This window comes from Mesocricetus auratus, unplaced genomic scaffold (assembly GCF_017639785.1).
Source record: "Mesocricetus auratus isolate SY011 unplaced genomic scaffold, BCM_Maur_2.0 Super-Scaffold_100006, whole genome shotgun sequence".
NCBI lineage: Eukaryota > Metazoa > Chordata > Mammalia > Rodentia > Cricetidae > Mesocricetus > Mesocricetus auratus.
The window spans coordinates 75,020,213-75,039,029 of record NW_024429190.1 but is presented as its reverse complement, the minus strand read 5'-3'; the positions used below and the strand labels follow the sequence as shown (position 1 = coordinate 75,039,029).

Genomic DNA, 18,817 nt, shown 5'->3' with positions numbered 1-18,817 from the left:
TCAAGATGTAACACCATGGGGTAGGAGCCCGGAACTATTCTCCGATAAGAGACATACTTAGATTAACAATTATGGGGTAATTACTTAAGTCAGAGCTAGCCAGTAAGAAACAAGCAAGGCCAACAGCTTCATAATGAATATAGCCTCCTGTGTGTTTATTTGGGACTGATGCGACTCTAGAACCAGGCTGGCGGGAAGGCTTCTCTCAAAGAAAAAGCTTCCCTTTACAAAGTTATTTCACTTATTTATTTACTTTGCTAGGGAAATGTGTCTGTGTATCAGGGTCTCGCTGTGTAGTACTGACTAGCCTAGGACTTGCTATGTAGTCCAGGCTGGCCTCAAACTCCTCCTGCCTCTCCCTCCTGAGTGCTAGGATTTTAGGACTATGCCACCATGTCCAGATTGTACTTTTAGATTTTTCTTTTCTTTTCTGGCAGTGCTGGAAAATATCCCAGATCTTCACACTGCTAGGTAAGTAAGTTTATACCACGGAGCTACATCTGAAGCCACTGAACTTAAAAATTAAGACAAAGCAAACATGGGCATAAGCGGGAATTTTTACAAAGGCTTTGTTGCTCACACAACCCACGGATAGTGGAAACCGGTGTGCATGCTGGCACTGTGGAAACCAGTGGTATGTATGCTGGCATCCCTACTCACCCACAGCACACACTTAACCTGGAAGGATTCTCAGAAAAGCACACTAGATCACCAATACCCATCTGGAAAACTGACTGGCGAACCTTCTGCCCTCACAATGCCACCGGCCATCCACAACCCACACCTGTGAGAAGAGGAGAACAACCCCGGACAGGCGTCTGGTCATCCCGTGCCCCACACCTCCTCAGAACACATTTAACCAGGGAGCAGAAGAGGAACCTGGGTCAGCATCTGGGGCTCACCCAGCAGAGGAAATGTCAGACAGACTGTTAGAGCCACAGATGATGGGGGGAACAGATGGACACAGACACCAAAGTATAGTTCCTCTTCATGCCCAAAACAGGGCACTGGGGACTTGGCTTTGCTGTGGACTTTGTGGTTACTGGATTTTCTGCTCTTTTCTTTCCTTTGGAGACAGTGAACAAAACCTGAGAACTGGGCTGAGAAACAAGTATTTCACCTTCTTTGCCAGATCCTCATTAAAGAAAACAGATTTGTCTTTTGGTTTTTGTTTTTAATTGTACTTATCCCTCTGAAAAGAGAACTAATTGGCTGGCTGGGATCTGTAAAACTCTGAAGAGGTTGCCTTTAATTTTGTACAGTATAATTAAACACCAGCTGGCACATTAAAAGTAAGATGAAATCAACTTTACAAAGTTCTGTCGAGATATTTTCCCACCTTGGCTATTAAAGCTGTCTTCTGGAACTGTTTGTCCCTTGTGTAAATATACTATGTAGCCTATACCACTATGTCCTGGCCAAACTCCTAATAACAAACTAACTTTCTAGTTTGCATTTCAGCAAGCACACATACTTGAAGTATCAATGAGCTGCTCTTACCATGGCGTAACATCCATCTGTTGTCAAGATTAAGACATCGATGGGGGATGTATGATTGGCGACACAAATGCCTCCCTTCTGGGGTCTGTACTGCCTGCAATTAAAACAGCTGTCAGTACCACACCTCAGAAAAAGCTCAACATTTTACACACCAGCATGTACAGACTTATCTTATTTAGGATTTTTAAAAAATCTTTCAAGTATATAGGCCAATGTTTAAAACATTATCCCCATGTAGTATGATGAGTTGTGTGAGAGACCATGGCATTCTCTTTATAATTCATATTTTTGCTTACTTAATCACAACTATTATGATTTATGCTGGGTGCTTTGAGTATAGTATGCTGTTATGTTGTTGAGACAGGGCTTCTTGTAGCCCAGGCTGGCCTCAAACAGGTTGTATAGCTGAGACTGGCGTTGAGCATCTGGTTCTCTTGATTCATTCTCCTAGATGCAATGATTACTGTGTGGGCCACCACACTGAACCAATTTACACTTGCTCAAACCAAATGACAACATATTTTCTCCTATAAATGAGACAGAAAGACTCAATTAGGATGCAAAGAGCTTGTTCTAGAACATGTATAATTAGGATGTTTCAATGCAGGGTGGCTTGTATCGGTAATCTCAGCACTTAGAAGACCAAGGCAAGAGGATCGCCACAAGTTGAAAACTATCCTGTGCTACTTAATGAGCTCCAAGACAGCCAGGGTTACACAGCAAGGTCTTGCTTCAAAAAGAATGGTAATAAAAAAATGATTTTTAAAAAAATAGCATTGAATTAAGATAAAGTAATTCAAAAGCAATCATAATTGTTTTAATTTAGTTGATGACTTTCTCTAGCTACTTGTAGTCTCTGATTGTGGATAAAGAGAAGAGAATGAATTATCTCATCATAGGAACCAGGCAGAGAATTTTAGAAACGGGAAGACTAAGCAGGGAAAACAGGCCTCAGCTTCAGCCTCAGCCACCCCCTAGGACTGCCAGCAGCAGCATCTTCAAAACAGACAGACCCAGCTCAGAATCTGACTTTCACCATCCTTAGCAAACCAGACCTATAGATTCCCACCATTCATCCCATAGGATAGCAGTGTCCACTCCCCAGGAGTAACCTATGAGAAGTTCACCCCCTCTGCACACTGTAAATGTCCATCTATGAACACTGCTCACTGTTAATTCTTGTATTCCTTCTGAAAACACAAGCAATGATGAACCCAGAAGTTCCCAGATCCCACCAGCTGCCTCCCCAACCTCCTTCCAACTCTCATCACCCCACCCCACTCCCTTCCTGCTGGAACTGTCTGAAGATGAAGCCATGGCTGTGGCAAGATTTCCCGCCCAGTTCCACAACCGCCTTGCCCCAAATGAACACTCAGAGACATGTATTAATTATAATATTGTTAGCCGATGACTACAGCTTTTTATTGGTTACCCATTTCTATTAATCTATGTATTGCCACGAGGCTGTGGCTTACCCACTAATGCCCAGCATGGTGTCATTCCTCCAGCAACATCAAGACTCTGGCTGGCTCCTGCCTACCTTTCCCGGAATGCTCTTCATCTACTAGCCTATCTTCCTGCCGGGCCAATCAGTGTTTCATTCATCAATCAATAAGAGAAACATATGCAGAATAACATCTCCCATCATGTGATGGACACTCACTTGTTATGATAATGAATGGTGCCAGAGAGGGACCGGACACAGACCCTGCAGCAGGTCAGGTGGACCAGCTCACTCAGGCAGTTCTTGATGCTGAAAGATAAAGAACCCATTTAATGATTTTGTCCTGGGTACCCACCCCTAAGACACACAGTTAAAGCTCCCATGTGCTGCGTTCTGATACACCAAATAGCGATTCTTGCTGTCTCATCCATGCATTTGCTATTAAAGACCCAGCATGTACCAGGCAAATCAGATAAAATTCTAGTTGGAAGTCACCTCTACCCTGCTAGATCATAATAAAGTCCTAAAAGACCTCCCCAGGCCACCAGAGTCAAAGGTTCTATCTTTCCTTTGGGACCCTCAGTCTACTTCCTTTTTTCCTTTCATTTCTCCTTTGAAAAATTTACTTTCTGGGCCTAGAGAGATGGCTCAGCAGTTAAGAGCACTGGCTGCTCTTCCAAAGGGCCTGGGTTCAATTCCCCGCACCCACATGGCAGCTTGCAACTGTCTGTTAACTCCAGTTCAAGCATATCTGACACCATCATCCAGATATACTTTCAAATGAACAGGAAAAAATTAAATAAAGACTCTGAAGATGAATTCAGTAAGGATTCTCATGACTTGACACCATAAAATTCATGCAGAACCTATAAACTGAACAAATTCTAGCTCTGTGGACCCAGCTAGGTAAACAGGACAGCCCCACAGAAGGCTGGATGGAAGGAGACATGTCACCTGCTGTCTGGAAGCTGTCCCACCAGTGTAGTTCCTATAATCAGCAAACTGATCCCAATGAAAGCCAGAGTAACCCTGAAAAAGAAAAGAAGGCCGCTGCAAATATCAGCCAGACAGTAGGAATACACCTAAAGAATTCACCACTGCAAACATCAGCCAGACAGTGGGAATACAGGTAAAGAATTCACCACTGCAAACATCAGCCTGACAGTAGGAATACACCTAAAGAATTCACCACTGCAAACATCAGCCTGACAGTGGGAATACACAGAGGTAAAGAATTCACCACTGCAAACATCAGCCTGACAGTGAGAACACAAAGAATTCATTCACTGCCTCCTAAACAGTGAAACTATAACTTCGTAGAGCATTATGGAATATGGCACAGCAAGGAAAAGATTGCCCTATGATACATTTTTAGAGGAAGAAAAAAAGATGATGGGTTCTAATAAATAATGGGGACACATGCTGGTAATCTCAGCACTTGGGAGGCAAAGGCAGGAGAATCAGTTGATTAAGACCATTCTAAATCACACAGCAAGTGCAGGGCCATCCTGGGCTTCATGAGACCATGTCTCAAAAAGTATCAAATAAGTAAAACAAAATTAAAAGCTGTAGTATTGCTGGGCAGTGATGGCACACACCTTTAATCCCAGCTCTTAGGTGGTAGAAGTAGGTGGATCTCAATGAGGTCAAGGCCAACATGGTCTACAAGGCTAGTTCCAGGACATCCAGAACTGTTACATAGAGAAACTGTTTCAAACCCCCCCCCAAAAGCTCTAGTATTTCCTTCCCAAATATCAAGATAGTCCTGTGTACCTCCAGAATACTTGAGCCCCACTTTGGAAGCACTGGGTTAAGGTTCCAGCAATAGTATATATACAATTCTGAATTCTACCATTTATCACAGCTTCAACAATTTCCAAAAGTCAGTCTAAGCCACAGTGCTAGGACACAAAGGGACACAGAGAGAGAGAGAGAGAGAGAGAGAGAGAGAGAGAGAGAGAGAGAGAGAGAGAGAGAGAGGGAGGGAGGGAGGGAGGGAGGGAGGGAGGGAGGGAGGGAGGGAGGGAGGGAGGGAGGGAGGGAGGGAGGGAGGGGGGGAGGGAGGGAGGGAGAGAGAGAGAGAGAGAGAAGGAGAGAGAGGGAGAGGGAGGGAGGGAAGGGGGGAAGGAGGGAAGAAGAGAGAGAGAGAGAAGGAGGGAGGGAGGGAAGAAGAGAGAGAAAGAGAGAGGGGAAGAGAAAGAGAGAGGGGAGAGAGAATTTTAAATGCACATCTTCATTTGGAAGAAAAACTGTAAAGGGGTGCACAGGTAACACGCCCCTGCAGGTCACATCTGTCACATCTGGCCGTGTTTCCCACCGGGAAGAGGTGGGATCCATGCCACATACTCTTAAGCACCCATTGCACACGTAAGGAAGAGGGACTGATGGCACCATCAAACCAGGCAGGTGGCTTACCTCAGTGGTAGCAGAAAGCAATAGCGTATTAGCACACCCAGCACCCACACCAGAGTGAGCTTTGGACTGATGTACTGAAAGTTGATATTGGTTCTTGTGAGGAGGTTCCATGACACTAGCTCCTCAGAGGAGAACCTCTGGGTCACTTCATCCTCCACAATGGCTTCCAATCCCTTCTTGGAGAAATAAAATGCGTCAGAGAGCTCGAAGTCCCTTCCTCGAAGACCAGAGAGCCCTTTTTCCATGGGTGACTCATCTCTTTGGATAATACCTTAAAAGAAAGCATCAGGACATGAGAAAATGCCATGGGAGCAAAGAGTAGTTGACTGAAGGGGCAATGTTAACTGCACAGAATGCAGAAAACGGGCTTAGTGAGCGACGTGGGCGGAGTGAGTGACGTGGGCGGAGACATGGGCGGAGTGAGTGACGTGGGCGGAGTGAGTGACGTGGACGGAGTGAGACATGGGCGGAGTTAGTGGCGTGGGCGGAGTGAGACATGGGCGAAGAGCAAGTGGAGACATTAGAACAGAGATCGTGGTGGGAAGAGGTGGGCCACAGCATCTTCACAGAGCGACCTCCACCCAGTGACTTCATAAAAGTGACTTAATAAGAGGGGCTGGGGTGTCTGTTTGCTGATAGAACGCTGGCCTCAGGTCATGAGTTAAATCCTCAGTACTGCCAAAAATTATTTAATAAGAAAAATACAGCCAGGCACAGAGGTGCATGCCTTTTATATAGGCACTCAGGAAGCAGAAGCAAGCAGGTTCCTAGGAGATTGAAGCTAATCTGGTCTACATAGAGAATTCCAGGCCTGCAAGAGCGACAAAATGAGATCCTGTCTCAAAACAAAAGGATAACAACAGGTATTTCAGAAAAATAATCAAAGCGCAACTGGGTTGATAGGAGAAACCGTGTTAGTAAATGGATACTTTCATGGCGAGATAAAGTCTGGTGACTGAAATGGTACTGGTACCAACATACTTCTCTGTGCAAAGTGGAAGTGACTGGCCTGTGACTGGTTTTAAGTTACTCACCAGGAAAGGACTAAAAGAGTTGTACTAAGGATTGGCAATCCCACTCCTAAAATGTTCCCCAAGGGATGCAGGGAAGACATTCACCGCAGATCTCTACCCAGGACTGGTAATGCAGCTGCTGAAATGTTTCCTAAGAGACGCGGGGAAGACATTCACTGCAGACTGATAATCCTGCTCCTCCTAAAATGTTCCCCAAGGGATGCAGGGAAGACATTCATTGCAACACTCTACCCAGGACTAGTAAACGTGCTCCTGAACTGTTCTCTAAGGGATGCAGGAAAGACATTCACTGCAGCTCTCTACCCAGGACTAGTAATGCAGATGCTAAAATGTTTCCTAAGAGACGCGGGAAAGACATTCACTGCAGCTCTCTACCCAGGACTAGTAATCCAGCTGCTAAAATGTTTCCTAAGAGACTCGGGGAAGACATTCACTGCTGCACTCTACTCACTGACATACAGCACCACTGTTAATTAGGATCCACTATCAAGTGAGAAGAGATGAGATCTTAAACATATCTAAAGTCATGAAATATGTTTATGAAAAAAAACACCAAGAAGGAAACATGCTTCTCTTTGGCAGTTAGATTTTCTTCTCCACTGAGACTGTTTCTCATAAAGAAAGTAATTCCAAGTTTACTAGAATGGGATGCTTCTTTCTCTTTTTCCTTTTTGATTTTCTGCATGATGCATTGAGGGAGTGTAGGGAGCCCAAGAAGTCCTGAATGAGTGTATAAGGAGAGGGTGAAGTCCTGAGTGAGTGTATGTACGGAGAGGATAAAGTCCTGAGTGAGTGTGTTTTGCTGGCATGGGGACAGTCATGTCAATGACACCAATGCCTCACACCCACAGACGCTGGTGAAGCCTTCCCGGGGTGAGGCTCAGCAAAGCTGTCCTCTAGCCCAGTGGTTCTCAACCAGTGGCTCACAACCCACTTGGGAGGTCACATATCAGATATCCCGCATATCAGATATTTACATTACTATTCAAAATAGCAGGAAAATTACAGTTACAAAGTAGCAATGAAGTGATTTTGTGGTTGGGGGTCACCACAACACGAGGGTCGCAGCATTAGGAAGGTTGAGAGTCACTGCTCTAATCCAAGTGATTGGACAGTGTGCGTGAAATGGCAACCACAGCTTCCTCCCAGATGACTGGTCCTGAGACGGCTGGCCTATAGACACTTCCTACCAAGATCAGCTACCCCTTCCTGTGTTGTATAGAATGGACGCCCTGAGGATCTGGATTGCTGTTGCCAAGTAGGGCTGCCCCATCGGAGCAAGTACAGAGAGCTTTCTGTACATTTGTCCGTGTGTCTGTCCTTTCTTCATGCCCCCCCACTCCCAGCATGTCAATTGCTAGCTATTCTGGGTTCAGGGAGAGAAAGAAAAATTGACTTGAAATTGAAAATCAAGTTGTGTTTAAGATAGTCACCAACTCCATGGTTGATGTGTGTCTTTTACATAATGAAGAGGTTGGACAATTTTAGTTTCCAGGACTAACTCTTTGGGGTTTCAGAGAGAGAGAGAGAGAGAGAATATTATGTGATTTTGCCTAATTGTTTTATCTAATAACTTAATTATAACAATAAAAGAGGGTAATCAAAATAATTAGAACAATAAAGCAAGCTCTTGAATGCTTATTGGATTGTCTTTTTTTTTTTAAGTTAGGTCAAATGTTTCTTGTTTTTAATTAGTGCCAGTAGATGGTCCAAGATTGTGTCCCTGCCAAGTTACCCTCTTGCTCCACAGGCTCTGCAATGCCACTAAGACAGAGTACTCTATCCAAGTACATAGCAATGCAACAGTTTCATTATTTAGCAATCTATATATTTCTTAAACAAATCTAAAGGGGAAGAAAACAAAGCTAGTCAGTAAATCTCTGAATAAAATACACCAGGGACAGCAGATATACCTCCTAAAGATACCCTTTCTCAGCAAGGTCAGAGATGAGAAAATGCAACTCTGAGTTGATTATGTAACTGAGCTGAGGGAGAAGACTACTGCCTACACAGCAGCTTGCCAGCCCCACCCACCTGATATGCAGTATTTTCCCTGGCCCAGACCTAGTATGTTCCCTGCAACTCCAATAAAACATACTGCAGTTCTGTATTTTTAGTTAAGCATCGTTCAAAAGTGTGTGGACAGTTGCAAGACCATGAGAGTAACAAAGAAGACCTAAGCCATACAGAAAGTCAGCAGAAAAAATAAACTTCAAAGATCAGTAAGAAAGGCTAAGAACACAGCAAGAGTAAGCCTGTTATGACTCAATACTCTGAAAGATGTTCATCTTCACTACACCCCTAGAGACATATGCTGTGTCACAACAATACGGTCATAGCGAGTGCTCTGAAAGTGGGAACCAACAGGGATATAATTAGTAAAGTTGTACTGGAAAGCAACCCAGCACCATGGAGAAGAATCAAATGTTCGTAGAGTGTGACTCAGGAATTCCATCCAGAAAGCTTTTCTAAAATACCAAATGCATAGGAAGGCTACGAGGATGTGTCATCCCACCCAGATTCAATTGCCTCCATCCTGCCACATTTGCTTTCTTATTCTATCTGTGTGTAAAAATAAGTTCTTTTCTGGTCCACTTAGAAGAAAGTGTGCACATCATGTTCTTTATCTCTCAACAGACATTTCCTCTGGATAGTTAACCAGAACAAAAGCATCAAAATCAAAGGGGTCGGCGCTAATACAACTCTGCTGTCTAACTTCATTCTGCTGTCTCATCTACCTCATTTGATGTTTTTCACAACTGTCCCAATAATATCCTTTCTTATTTTTGAGGAGTATCAAAGATGTATTTAAAATTTCAGACCACTTGAAAATAAAGAATGTAATGTTCTCGTGTTTTCATTCTGTAACTTGAAAAATGCCTTCAATTACAACTAGCCATCACATGTTACCCCAAACACGGTGTGCTGTTCAGCCAACCCTTAACAGGTTTCTGAGCTCACTCTCAGGCGGCTGGGGTGGAGGTAGGCTGCTGACATCCTGTGAGCAGGCAGGGGGCGCTTGTTCTTCTGGTTGTGGCTCTCGATTGCCCTTCTCGGGGGTTTTGTGTGGAAGGAGATCCAACATGTGTGTGTGACTACAGCTCATTTGGGGGCAACGGGCCTTCTTCCTTTCACGCTTGGATTCTGTCATGTGGACAATGGCACCCTCTCCGTAGGTGTGGCCACACACTTCATCCTTCACCGGCTTCTTCATTTCCAGCTGTGTTATGGGGCAGATGAAGCTGGTCTGGCTTTGCGTCGCAATCATATCTTCATCAATCCCTTCTGTCCAATCGTCCTCTCTGTCGGCAGGCATGCCACATTGCTTCTTCAGTTCCCTCAGCTGTAGCTTATGACTTTCATTGTCTTCGAAGTCAACATCTGAATTCTTATTCTGTAAAGTCAAAAACTTCTTCTCCACTAGTAGTTTTAAGTCCGGCATCTTTTCTGGGTGTTCTTCTTTTACATGATTTATGGTAAACAGGACAACCTTAACATAATGACTTCATTCATGGCCCCGTCCATACTGTATTTACTACTCACTTCAGTATGAGTCTCCACAAGGTCCAAGGCATCACTAGAAACTGTGTCCATTTAAGAGCTGATGCATGCTTGGAAGTTTTTTAAGGAGGAGAGAGCAGACTCCACACCACTGAAGGATATGTAGCGAGTGGAACCTGCATTTGAACTGGAACGTCCTGGCATCTTGGAATTATTACCTCCACCTGCAGTGGTGCCTGCAGCCTGGAGTACATCTGGACTACCTCTTCATGCTTTTAAAGTCAGTTCAAACCAGGTTTTTTTTTTTTTTTAATCACACAGGGATGAAGGACGAGAGGTTGCAGTACAGATAGATACCCTGCCTCCCTCCGTCTCCCTGCTGCCAGTGAACCCGGCCATAGCCAAGGTCCCCAGAGTGCACAGGGAGGCGACAACGCCCCGTCGACCCTCCCCCATCGAGGTTTCTCTTGGAGCTTACCTAGTTGTCCCTCCTAGCTCGGTTGTATCTACCATCCCAATAATATCCTTTAAACCAACTTGTCTTCCTGATCTAATGCTCAACCCAAGCTCCTACATCACACTTACACATCAAATGTACATTAGCTGCCTTAAATATATCAAGCTTCCTACATCTCAAGATATTGTTGGTGGAGAGATGGCTCAGTAGCTAAGAACACTGGCTACTCTACCAGCTCTCATTCCCATGGGCAGCTTAGAAGCATCTATATATAACTCCAGTTCCAGGGCATCTGACACACTCTTCTGCCTCCAAGGGCACAAGGTATATACATGGTGAACAGACATAACACAGGTAAAACACCCATGCACGTAAAATAATTTTTAAAGAAGGTCTAGTTTTTTGTAACAGGTTACCCCTGACCTTTCAGACCCCATGCTTCTTAAAATGACAAACACTGATTCTAGGAAATTTTTCCTCTAATTTTACAACTCAGTTTAAGAAAATAAAAGCCATGAATACTTGAACTCTGTCCTTATGCAAAATTCTCAGGCTGGGCCAACACAGACCGTGCTTGAACAGAAGAAAAATTAGAGCTAACTCTCGGTCTAATGCAAGAGATTAATTGCACAAGCAGCCCTGTGGCCCTCTGCCTTTAGCAAGTCATTGGTACATAAATAACGCCCCATGTGAAAGGCCTGTAGAAATGGAGGCAGAAGTTAAAGCCATCTCAACCATAATTAACTCTAAATTAGCTGAGCGGACTTTTGGAATAACTGCCCAGTTATAAATCACACTAGTGTTCTGTCCTCCAGTTATAAAGGGAACTTTCTAAGCCACTGACTAGGAAAAGTAGGCCTACTGCAGACCCAAAGAGAACATGGGGATTACGCACATAAGTAGAACCTTAACCTACCAACCTTCCAAAGGTCAGAAGTCCATTATTCCAAACACACTCTCTCATTGAGACCTTAGTTGACCAAGAAGCCAACTCCGTCATCATCCTCTATCAAGAAAATAGGTGGGGCTGAGGGCATAGATCAGTCAGCAGACTGCTGGCCTTGCATTCAAAAGCTATGGATGGATTCGATCCTCGGTGTCACATAAAAGTGGAAGCGGGGATAGAGAGGTGGCTGTCCCTCCCTCCACAGGACCCAGACTGACACCTAGCACCCACGTGGTGGCTCACATTGCAGCTCCAGTCTCAGGGATCTGTGGTTACCAGGCATAAATGGTACACCAACCTGTGTGCAGATAAAACATGAATACACAGAGTTAAAATTGTAACTAAGAATAATTTTTTAAGGAGCGGAAGTGGCTACACACACCTGTAATCCCAGCGATTCGGAAGGTGGAAGCCAGAGAAACTCAACAGCACTCTTAGCTTTAGAGTGAGGAAAACCCGGGTTACCCAACACCCTGTCTCAAAAACATTTTTAAAAATAGGCGATCAGCCAGGTGATGGTGGCACATGCCTTCAATCCCAGCATTCGGGAGGCACAGGCACTCAGATCTCTGTGAGGTCAGCATGGTCTACAAAGCAAGTTCCGGGAAAGCCATTGCTGTTGCACAGAGAAACCCTGTCCCAAAAACAAAAAAACCAATAAAATAATAATAATAATAATAATAATAATAATAATAATAATAATAATAATAAATAGCAGTAGTAGGCAATCACCTTTCCTAACATTGTTTATGGAAATATCTAAAATTAAATCTGATATGGATTTGACAAGTGTATACTCTCCAGGGAAGGGTGGGACTAAGAACATTTTGGGACTGGAAAAGCTCCATTTCTTGATCTAGACCAGTATTTCTCAACTTGTGGGTCTCAATCCCTGAATGACCCCTTTCATGGGTGTCACCTAAGACCATCAGAAAACACAGATATCTACATTACAATTCATAACAGTAGCAGAATTACAGTTATGAAGTAACAACAAACAATTTTATGTATGGTTGGGGATCACCACACATGAGGAACTGTGTCAAAGGATTGTGTCACTAGAAGGTTAAGAACCACTGCTTTGGATGCAAGATAATTCAATTCCCTTTGGAAAATATAAAACAGGCATTTGTAATTTCAGACTCTGTGGTAGCTTGAATGTAACTGGCCTTCATAATCCCAAAGGCAGTGACATTATTAGGAGGTATGGCCTTGTTGGAAGAAATGTGTCACTGTGGAGGTGAGCTTCCATGTCTCTTTTGCTCAAGCTTCGCTCAGTGTGGGAGATGGTCCACTTCCTGTTGCCTTCTAATCAAGAAGTAGCTAGCACCATGTCTGCCTGCACACTGCCATGCTCCCCACCATAGTGGACTGAACTTCTAGACTACAAGCAAGCCACCCCAATTAAATGTCTTCATTTATAAGACTTGCCATGGTCATGGTGTCTCGTCACAGCAATAGAAACTCTAAGACAGACTCCTTCCTACACAAGCTGTTCTCCTGTTTCATTCCCAGTTACTAAGAAAATGGGACAGGGAGGAATTTACTGATCACAGAGGAAAATACTGGTGTGTGGGAAATACTCTAGTTTGTGAAGATCCCTCCCTACGAAAACCCAGTTTCCTTCTGAGCCATAGGTATGATGGGCCTGATTTTAAACAGACCAGGAGAGAACAGTTACTATGGATAGCTGTGTTAAAACTGGGGAGTGAGCTGAAGAGATCCTGTTGGGATTTAAGAACAGGGATACTTAACGCCAAGGGAACAGCTTGGTCGATGTCCAGTGATTAGCTGTCAAGATATGAACATTGGTCCCATCCCATTCTCCCTGTTGTTAATTGCTATGGACATTGATATGTGAATCACTGAATCAACTACACTAGCAAATAAAAGTTTCCCAATCCACCTTCTCCCATCCTTTTTCACAATGATTCAGCAGTAACTCTGCAAGGGTAGGCCCCAGGTTCATCTAGTCCAAAGCATCCCCTGGGCCATTAGTCCCCAGGTTCATCTAGTCCAAAGCATCCCCTGGGCCATTAGTCAAGTCACAGCTTCAGGGCTTACATTAGGCAACCTGGCTATGCTTACTACACAGTGACTCTTGGAGTTTCTGGTGATCACTTCATTCTTTCCCAAATATTTTTAAACCATATTTTATTGTTATAAATTTAGTTACATGCAATGATGGAATTAGTGTTATGATTATTGTTGTTTGATTTTGCTTGAGATAGTAGCTCATATCCCAGGCTGGCCTTGGATGGAGTCACTGTGTAGCTGAGGGCAATGTTGTGAACTTGTGATCCTACCTCCAGCGCTCCACATCTGAGATCACAGACACGAGCCACAATTTGCAGCATTTGCAATGCTGGGGACTGAACCCAGTGTTTGTGCACGCCAGGCCATGTGAGTGCAGGTACCTGCAGCCGCAAAAGATGTCCAGTCCCCTAAAACTCAAGTCACAGACTGTTGTGAGCTGCCCTCTAGAAAAGCAGCTCAAATGCAGTTTCAGATTCGGTCCTACATCTGAAATGCTGAGTCATCTCTCCAGCCCGGAAGATGTTATTACCTGTAAATTCTAAACATTCGGCATCATTTCTATGCTTAATCTACAGTTCATTTGAGTCTTAAGGACTGTTCAACAAACCAAGTGTGGCAGGTGGTTCACACCTATAATCTCAGCACTCTGGAGGCTGAGGAAGGAAGACTGAGGTCCTATCCCAAACCAAAACACAAATGTTCCATGAAAGAACACCCCCCAAGGGGGGGACGACAGATGAAACAAATGTACCAAACTCTTGATAAATGCTTTATATAAGTTGAAGGGCTCTAGGAGGCTGGGCCATGGCAAACACAGGCCCTGGCCTGGCAAACACCAAGGCGTTGACAGATTCTGCCTTTCACCTTTCTCCCTTTGCTAACAGCCCTTAGATTACATTCCTAAACCTAGCCACCAAAGTCTATTCCCTTATTTGGCCAACGACCATTCCTGAGACTGATTACCAAGATTCAGCTACCAAAAAATCAAGGTCCAGGAATCAAAATTATTTTGACTAAACTAATTAAAATACCCAGTCAGAACCTATCACCACGGCCCAGCTCATTCTTACGCAACCTCCCCTTTTCCCTCTTAACACTTGCAAAGCTATTTGCTGCTGTTTCTGCTGGATTCAGAGTCAGACACACTGTCTCTTTGCCTTGCTTAATAAACAGATCTCTTTGCATTGGCTTTGAGCTTGGAAACAGGAATTTGGGTGTAGTCTGCGTTAACCTGGGATCCAGAGGAGAGCAATCACCCCTCAGTACCGAATCTCCTCATGATGGATGGGTCTATGTTACTAGTGAGTATGTGCAAACATTTTAGGACACCATTGGCACTTTCTAATAAAGCTCAACCGTTTGTTGTTTATCCTACAAGCAAAAGATTCAGATTATCTATATAATGTTCTCAGCAGCCCTGTTCCTAATGGTTAAAAACTAAAAATAGGCAGGGTGGTGGTGGCGCACACCTTTAATCCCAGCACTGGGGAGGCAGAGGCAGGGGATCTCAGTTGATGGCCAGAATGGTCTATAGAGTAAGTTCCAGGACAACTAGGACTGTTTCGCAGCAAAACCCTGTCTCAAAATCAACAACAACAAAAGCCCTAAAAATAAACCAAATGTCAATCAATATAACCACAAATGAACAAACCCTCAGTGTCTATGTAAAGGAATATACCACATGTTTTTAAAAATCCGCTTCATACAACAGAAAGAAGCCTCCAGACAGCCTGCTGAAGGGAAAAGGACAAATGGAGAATGTACATAGATTTCCAATCTGTATCAGAAGAGTTCAGAGAAATCATCCTAGGTGAAGTGAAGGATGGCGACCATATACACTGGAACAGGCTGGAAAGAGGCAGCCCAGCTTCCCATGCAGCCCAAACCTTAACTCTTAACCATTCAGCCAGCACTACAAAGTGAGACCCTGTCTTTCAAAAAGGTCATATCAATCTTGAGATGTCATTTCAAAGTTCCAAAACTTAAACGAAAGGAGGTGATGGACCCATGTTCACTGCATAAAAAGCTAGCTGGGAAGATTAGCATCAGATGATTTGAAAGCCTGCCAGCACCACACACTGATGCTGAGAGATCCTGTGGACGGGGTCAATGTAATCTCCATTGAGTACATGCGTATTTAGATATATGAGCTCAAGTACACATGCTGATATGACATGAGTCAGCAGAAATGAGGAAGTTACTCATTCCAGTCTCAGTGCTGGTACCAATGTCACTGGACAGGAAGAAAGAGGAAGGGATGGAAATGAAACACTGACATGTGCCAACGTAACTAAAGCCATACCATGTTTCATGGGGGAGCATGTTGCTACATCTTGCAAATTATGCGGTGTGTGTGTGTTGAGATAGGTCCCTATATAGACTAGGCTGGCCCTGAACTCACATAGATCTGCCAGTTTCAAAACAAAATAAAGCTTTTAAAATAATTGTGATGTAAATACAGAAGTGTGGGGGCCAAGTCATCAGATTCTCCTGAAGCGGGAAGAAGAACCCTCTTCAAGAACAATATGCACACTTAAGAACTGAACCAGCTTTCCAGCCCTAATTCTCACCCCCAGACCCCCAGACCCCACCCCAAGACTGGGTTCCTCTGTGTAACAGTCCTGCCTGTCCTGGAACTCACCCTGTAGACCAGGCTGACCTCAGACTCACAGAGTTCCACCTACCTCTGCCTCCCCAATGCTGGGATTAAAGGTGTGTGCCACCACCACCTGGCCCTTAATTCTTTCATAAAATGAGAAGAGTTCTATTATTTAACAAAGTTCACAATCTTCAGCTGTCTAATGTACAAACCTGGTCTGGTTTTCTGATCCTTTTTAACTAATAAGGAGACTTTCCTTACATACAATTTAATTATATAATTTTGACTTACCCAACACATTTGTTCCATCTTTTAGGAATATGAAGAAAAGTAACATTTACTTCCTCTAACAATTAAACCATTTTAGTGAGTCATCCTTCATCTTCCCCCAGATTTGATAAACAGCCATGTTAAATCTTGCTAATTTCTGTTTTGGTGTGTGTGTGTGTGTGTGTGTGTGTGTGTGTGTGTGTGTGTGTGTGTGTGTGTGTGTGTGTGTGTGTGTGTGTATTTGTGTATGAGTGGGGGGACCGGATGCATGAACACAAGTATGCAGGTTCTTGAACCCTTGCTTGGGCACGCAGAAGCCAGAGCAGAATGTCAGGTTTTTCTCTATTGCCCTCCCCCTTATTGCCTTGGGATAAGAAGCTTCTTGGGAACCAGAAGCTCCTCATTTTTGAGATGCTGACTAGCTAGTGAGATCCAAGTACTGGGCTACAGGTAGGAACACAGCTCTGAACCTTCTGCCATGCTGTGAGGTGAGGGCCTACTTATGCTCACTTATACAACTTTATTTCTGTTTGCCTCTTCCTTCTGTAAACTAACACACCCTCATGAACAATGACGCTTTTCCTTCACTGCCCTAGTTTAAAAAGCATCTCTCCAAGGCAGGTTCAACATCAGTTTATCCATCTGAAATGATTTTATCCCATGAAGCACTTAGGGACTGTCTTTCTCAAATTAATTATATGTATACATTCATGGAATTCAATGACACATTGCCTGGCTCTCATTGACACCACCTTGCATGGAAACTAGGAGTTATGTGAGGACACACCCAACATCACTACAGTACACCCTAACACTAGGTATGTGGAGACACGTGGCAGCCATGGTTCTCAGTGAGAAATGGGTCAAGAAATCTGCCATTGCGTGTTTGAGCTTTCTGGATGTAGGAGGCACCTTAACACCTTTCTAGGCCCTAGTTTTCCTTGTTTCTCACCAGTAGCTGTCTACTTTTCTTCCTCTAACATTTTGTAGCAAGCCTTTATCATGTAACCAAGCATCATTGTCAAGAGTATCAATAAAGACTCTTGAGTCCAGGAGTCCTCTGGTCAATAGGATAGAATGTCTACCCTGGAGTGAATACCATCTTTTCCTTCCCTGAAACCCCACCCTGTACACATCAAACAGTCACAGGTGCTTCTCAGTCCTGTCTTGGAGATGTACAACTTTTCCTTTTCTTTTTTCCATCTCTTTCTTCCAGATGCTGAGCAGGGTATGTTTTTCTGGATACTTTGGCTTCCTTGCTCTTTTTGTAAAGCTGCTCTCCCTGTCATGTGGCTACTTGTCTGACATCCATGCCAGCTTAAAGACCCTGGTTAATTTTTCCTTTTTCTCCCCATTCTTCTCCAGACAGCTGCAGTGACTTACAGCTTATCTGACCTGGGGTGTTTTTCTTTTAAACTCTAAAAACAGTGTCCCCCTCCTAACATATAAATCCATTCTTAAATTATTTTATTAGTAAGACTAAGAACCCAGAGAGAGGACCCCAATATCCCTTGTATCATCATCCTTGGGTTAGTCAGGTAAAATGAAGTCTCCCAGTCCAATGACTGGATCACTTACCAAATTTAATTAGCTTTTTTTTTTTTAAGGGTTTCTCTGTGAAACAGTCCAGGCTGTCCTGGAACTCACTCTGCAGACCAGGCTGGCCTCCAACTCAGAGATCCACCTGCTTCTTCCTCCCCGGTGCTGGGATTTAAAGTGTGCACCACCACCACCACCCAGCTTATTTTAACTTTTTATAGTAATATGGAACCCAAGGCCTTGTTTGGGTTAAGCACATGCTATGCCACTTAGCTGCACTCCCAGCCCTCAAGATGTCTTTAAATTTTATTTGTTTCCTATATTGTTTAAAAACATGATTAATTTAGGAGCATTCAATCAACTTCATTTTACTTTCAATTATGTCAAAATGATCAATATAACCTCAAGCAATGAAACCAAGTATGTACCAAAACCCAGTTACTCAGCAGGATGGTGATATTATCTACAAGCTAGAAAAGGGCTTCATCAGAAAAGCCAGCTCCAAATTAACTGTGACATCTGTCTGCCACACTGTAACATGAATGCTGAGGCTACATCTTGGTTTAGTAACAGATCTCATCAACCAGTTGTATCTCCAGGGTGATGGATGGTGAATAGGTTTGTTGACTATGCTACTTGGGATGAAAAAACTCAAATGCTTAACCCCAATAAATGTACCTTCTACCATCCTGTTTTTACATGATTTGTACATCTGTCAATAATAACCAACCAAACACACACACACCTCTTTATAATTGTATTTTCTGCTGGTGTCCCTTGGTTTTCAAGACCAGATAAAATTACTGTTGTAGAATAAATGGCTGTGTATCCATAAAATCCACACGTTGAAATCTAATCCCCAATGTGAGGATATTTGGAGAGGGGACATTTGGAGATCGATTGAGTCACAAGAGTGAAGTTCTTAAGAATGTTCCTCAGAGAGCTGAGAGATGGCAATCATGGGGGCCTCAGTGAGATCCCAAAGCTGGAGGGTATATGACTGTCGCCCAGTGAAGATTCCTGGAACTCACCAGCTAGCTACACTAGAAGTACTAGAAATTTAATTTTCTTATTG

General features: G+C 43.6%; 1 protein-coding gene and 1 pseudogene across 2 annotated transcripts in view; both read right to left on the bottom strand.

Moving 5' to 3' along the window:
* The window catches only part of Gpat3 (glycerol-3-phosphate acyltransferase 3), a 50,839-nt gene that overhangs the window by 11,875 nt on the left and 20,147 nt on the right, over positions 1–18,817 (bottom strand). For both annotated transcript variants that reach the window (XM_040747519.1, XM_040747520.1), the window contains 4 exons: positions 5,360–5,630; positions 3,899–3,973; positions 3,164–3,253; positions 1,501–1,594 (listed from right to left, as the gene is read on the bottom strand). In XM_040747519.1, coding sequence (XP_040603453.1) covers positions 1,501–1,594; positions 3,164–3,253; positions 3,899–3,973; positions 5,360–5,630 — 530 coding nt within the window. The remainder of the gene's footprint in view (positions 1–1,500; positions 1,595–3,163; positions 3,254–3,898; positions 3,974–5,359; positions 5,631–18,817) is intronic.
* Positions 8,035–11,832, bottom strand: LOC110342068 (annotated as a pseudogene).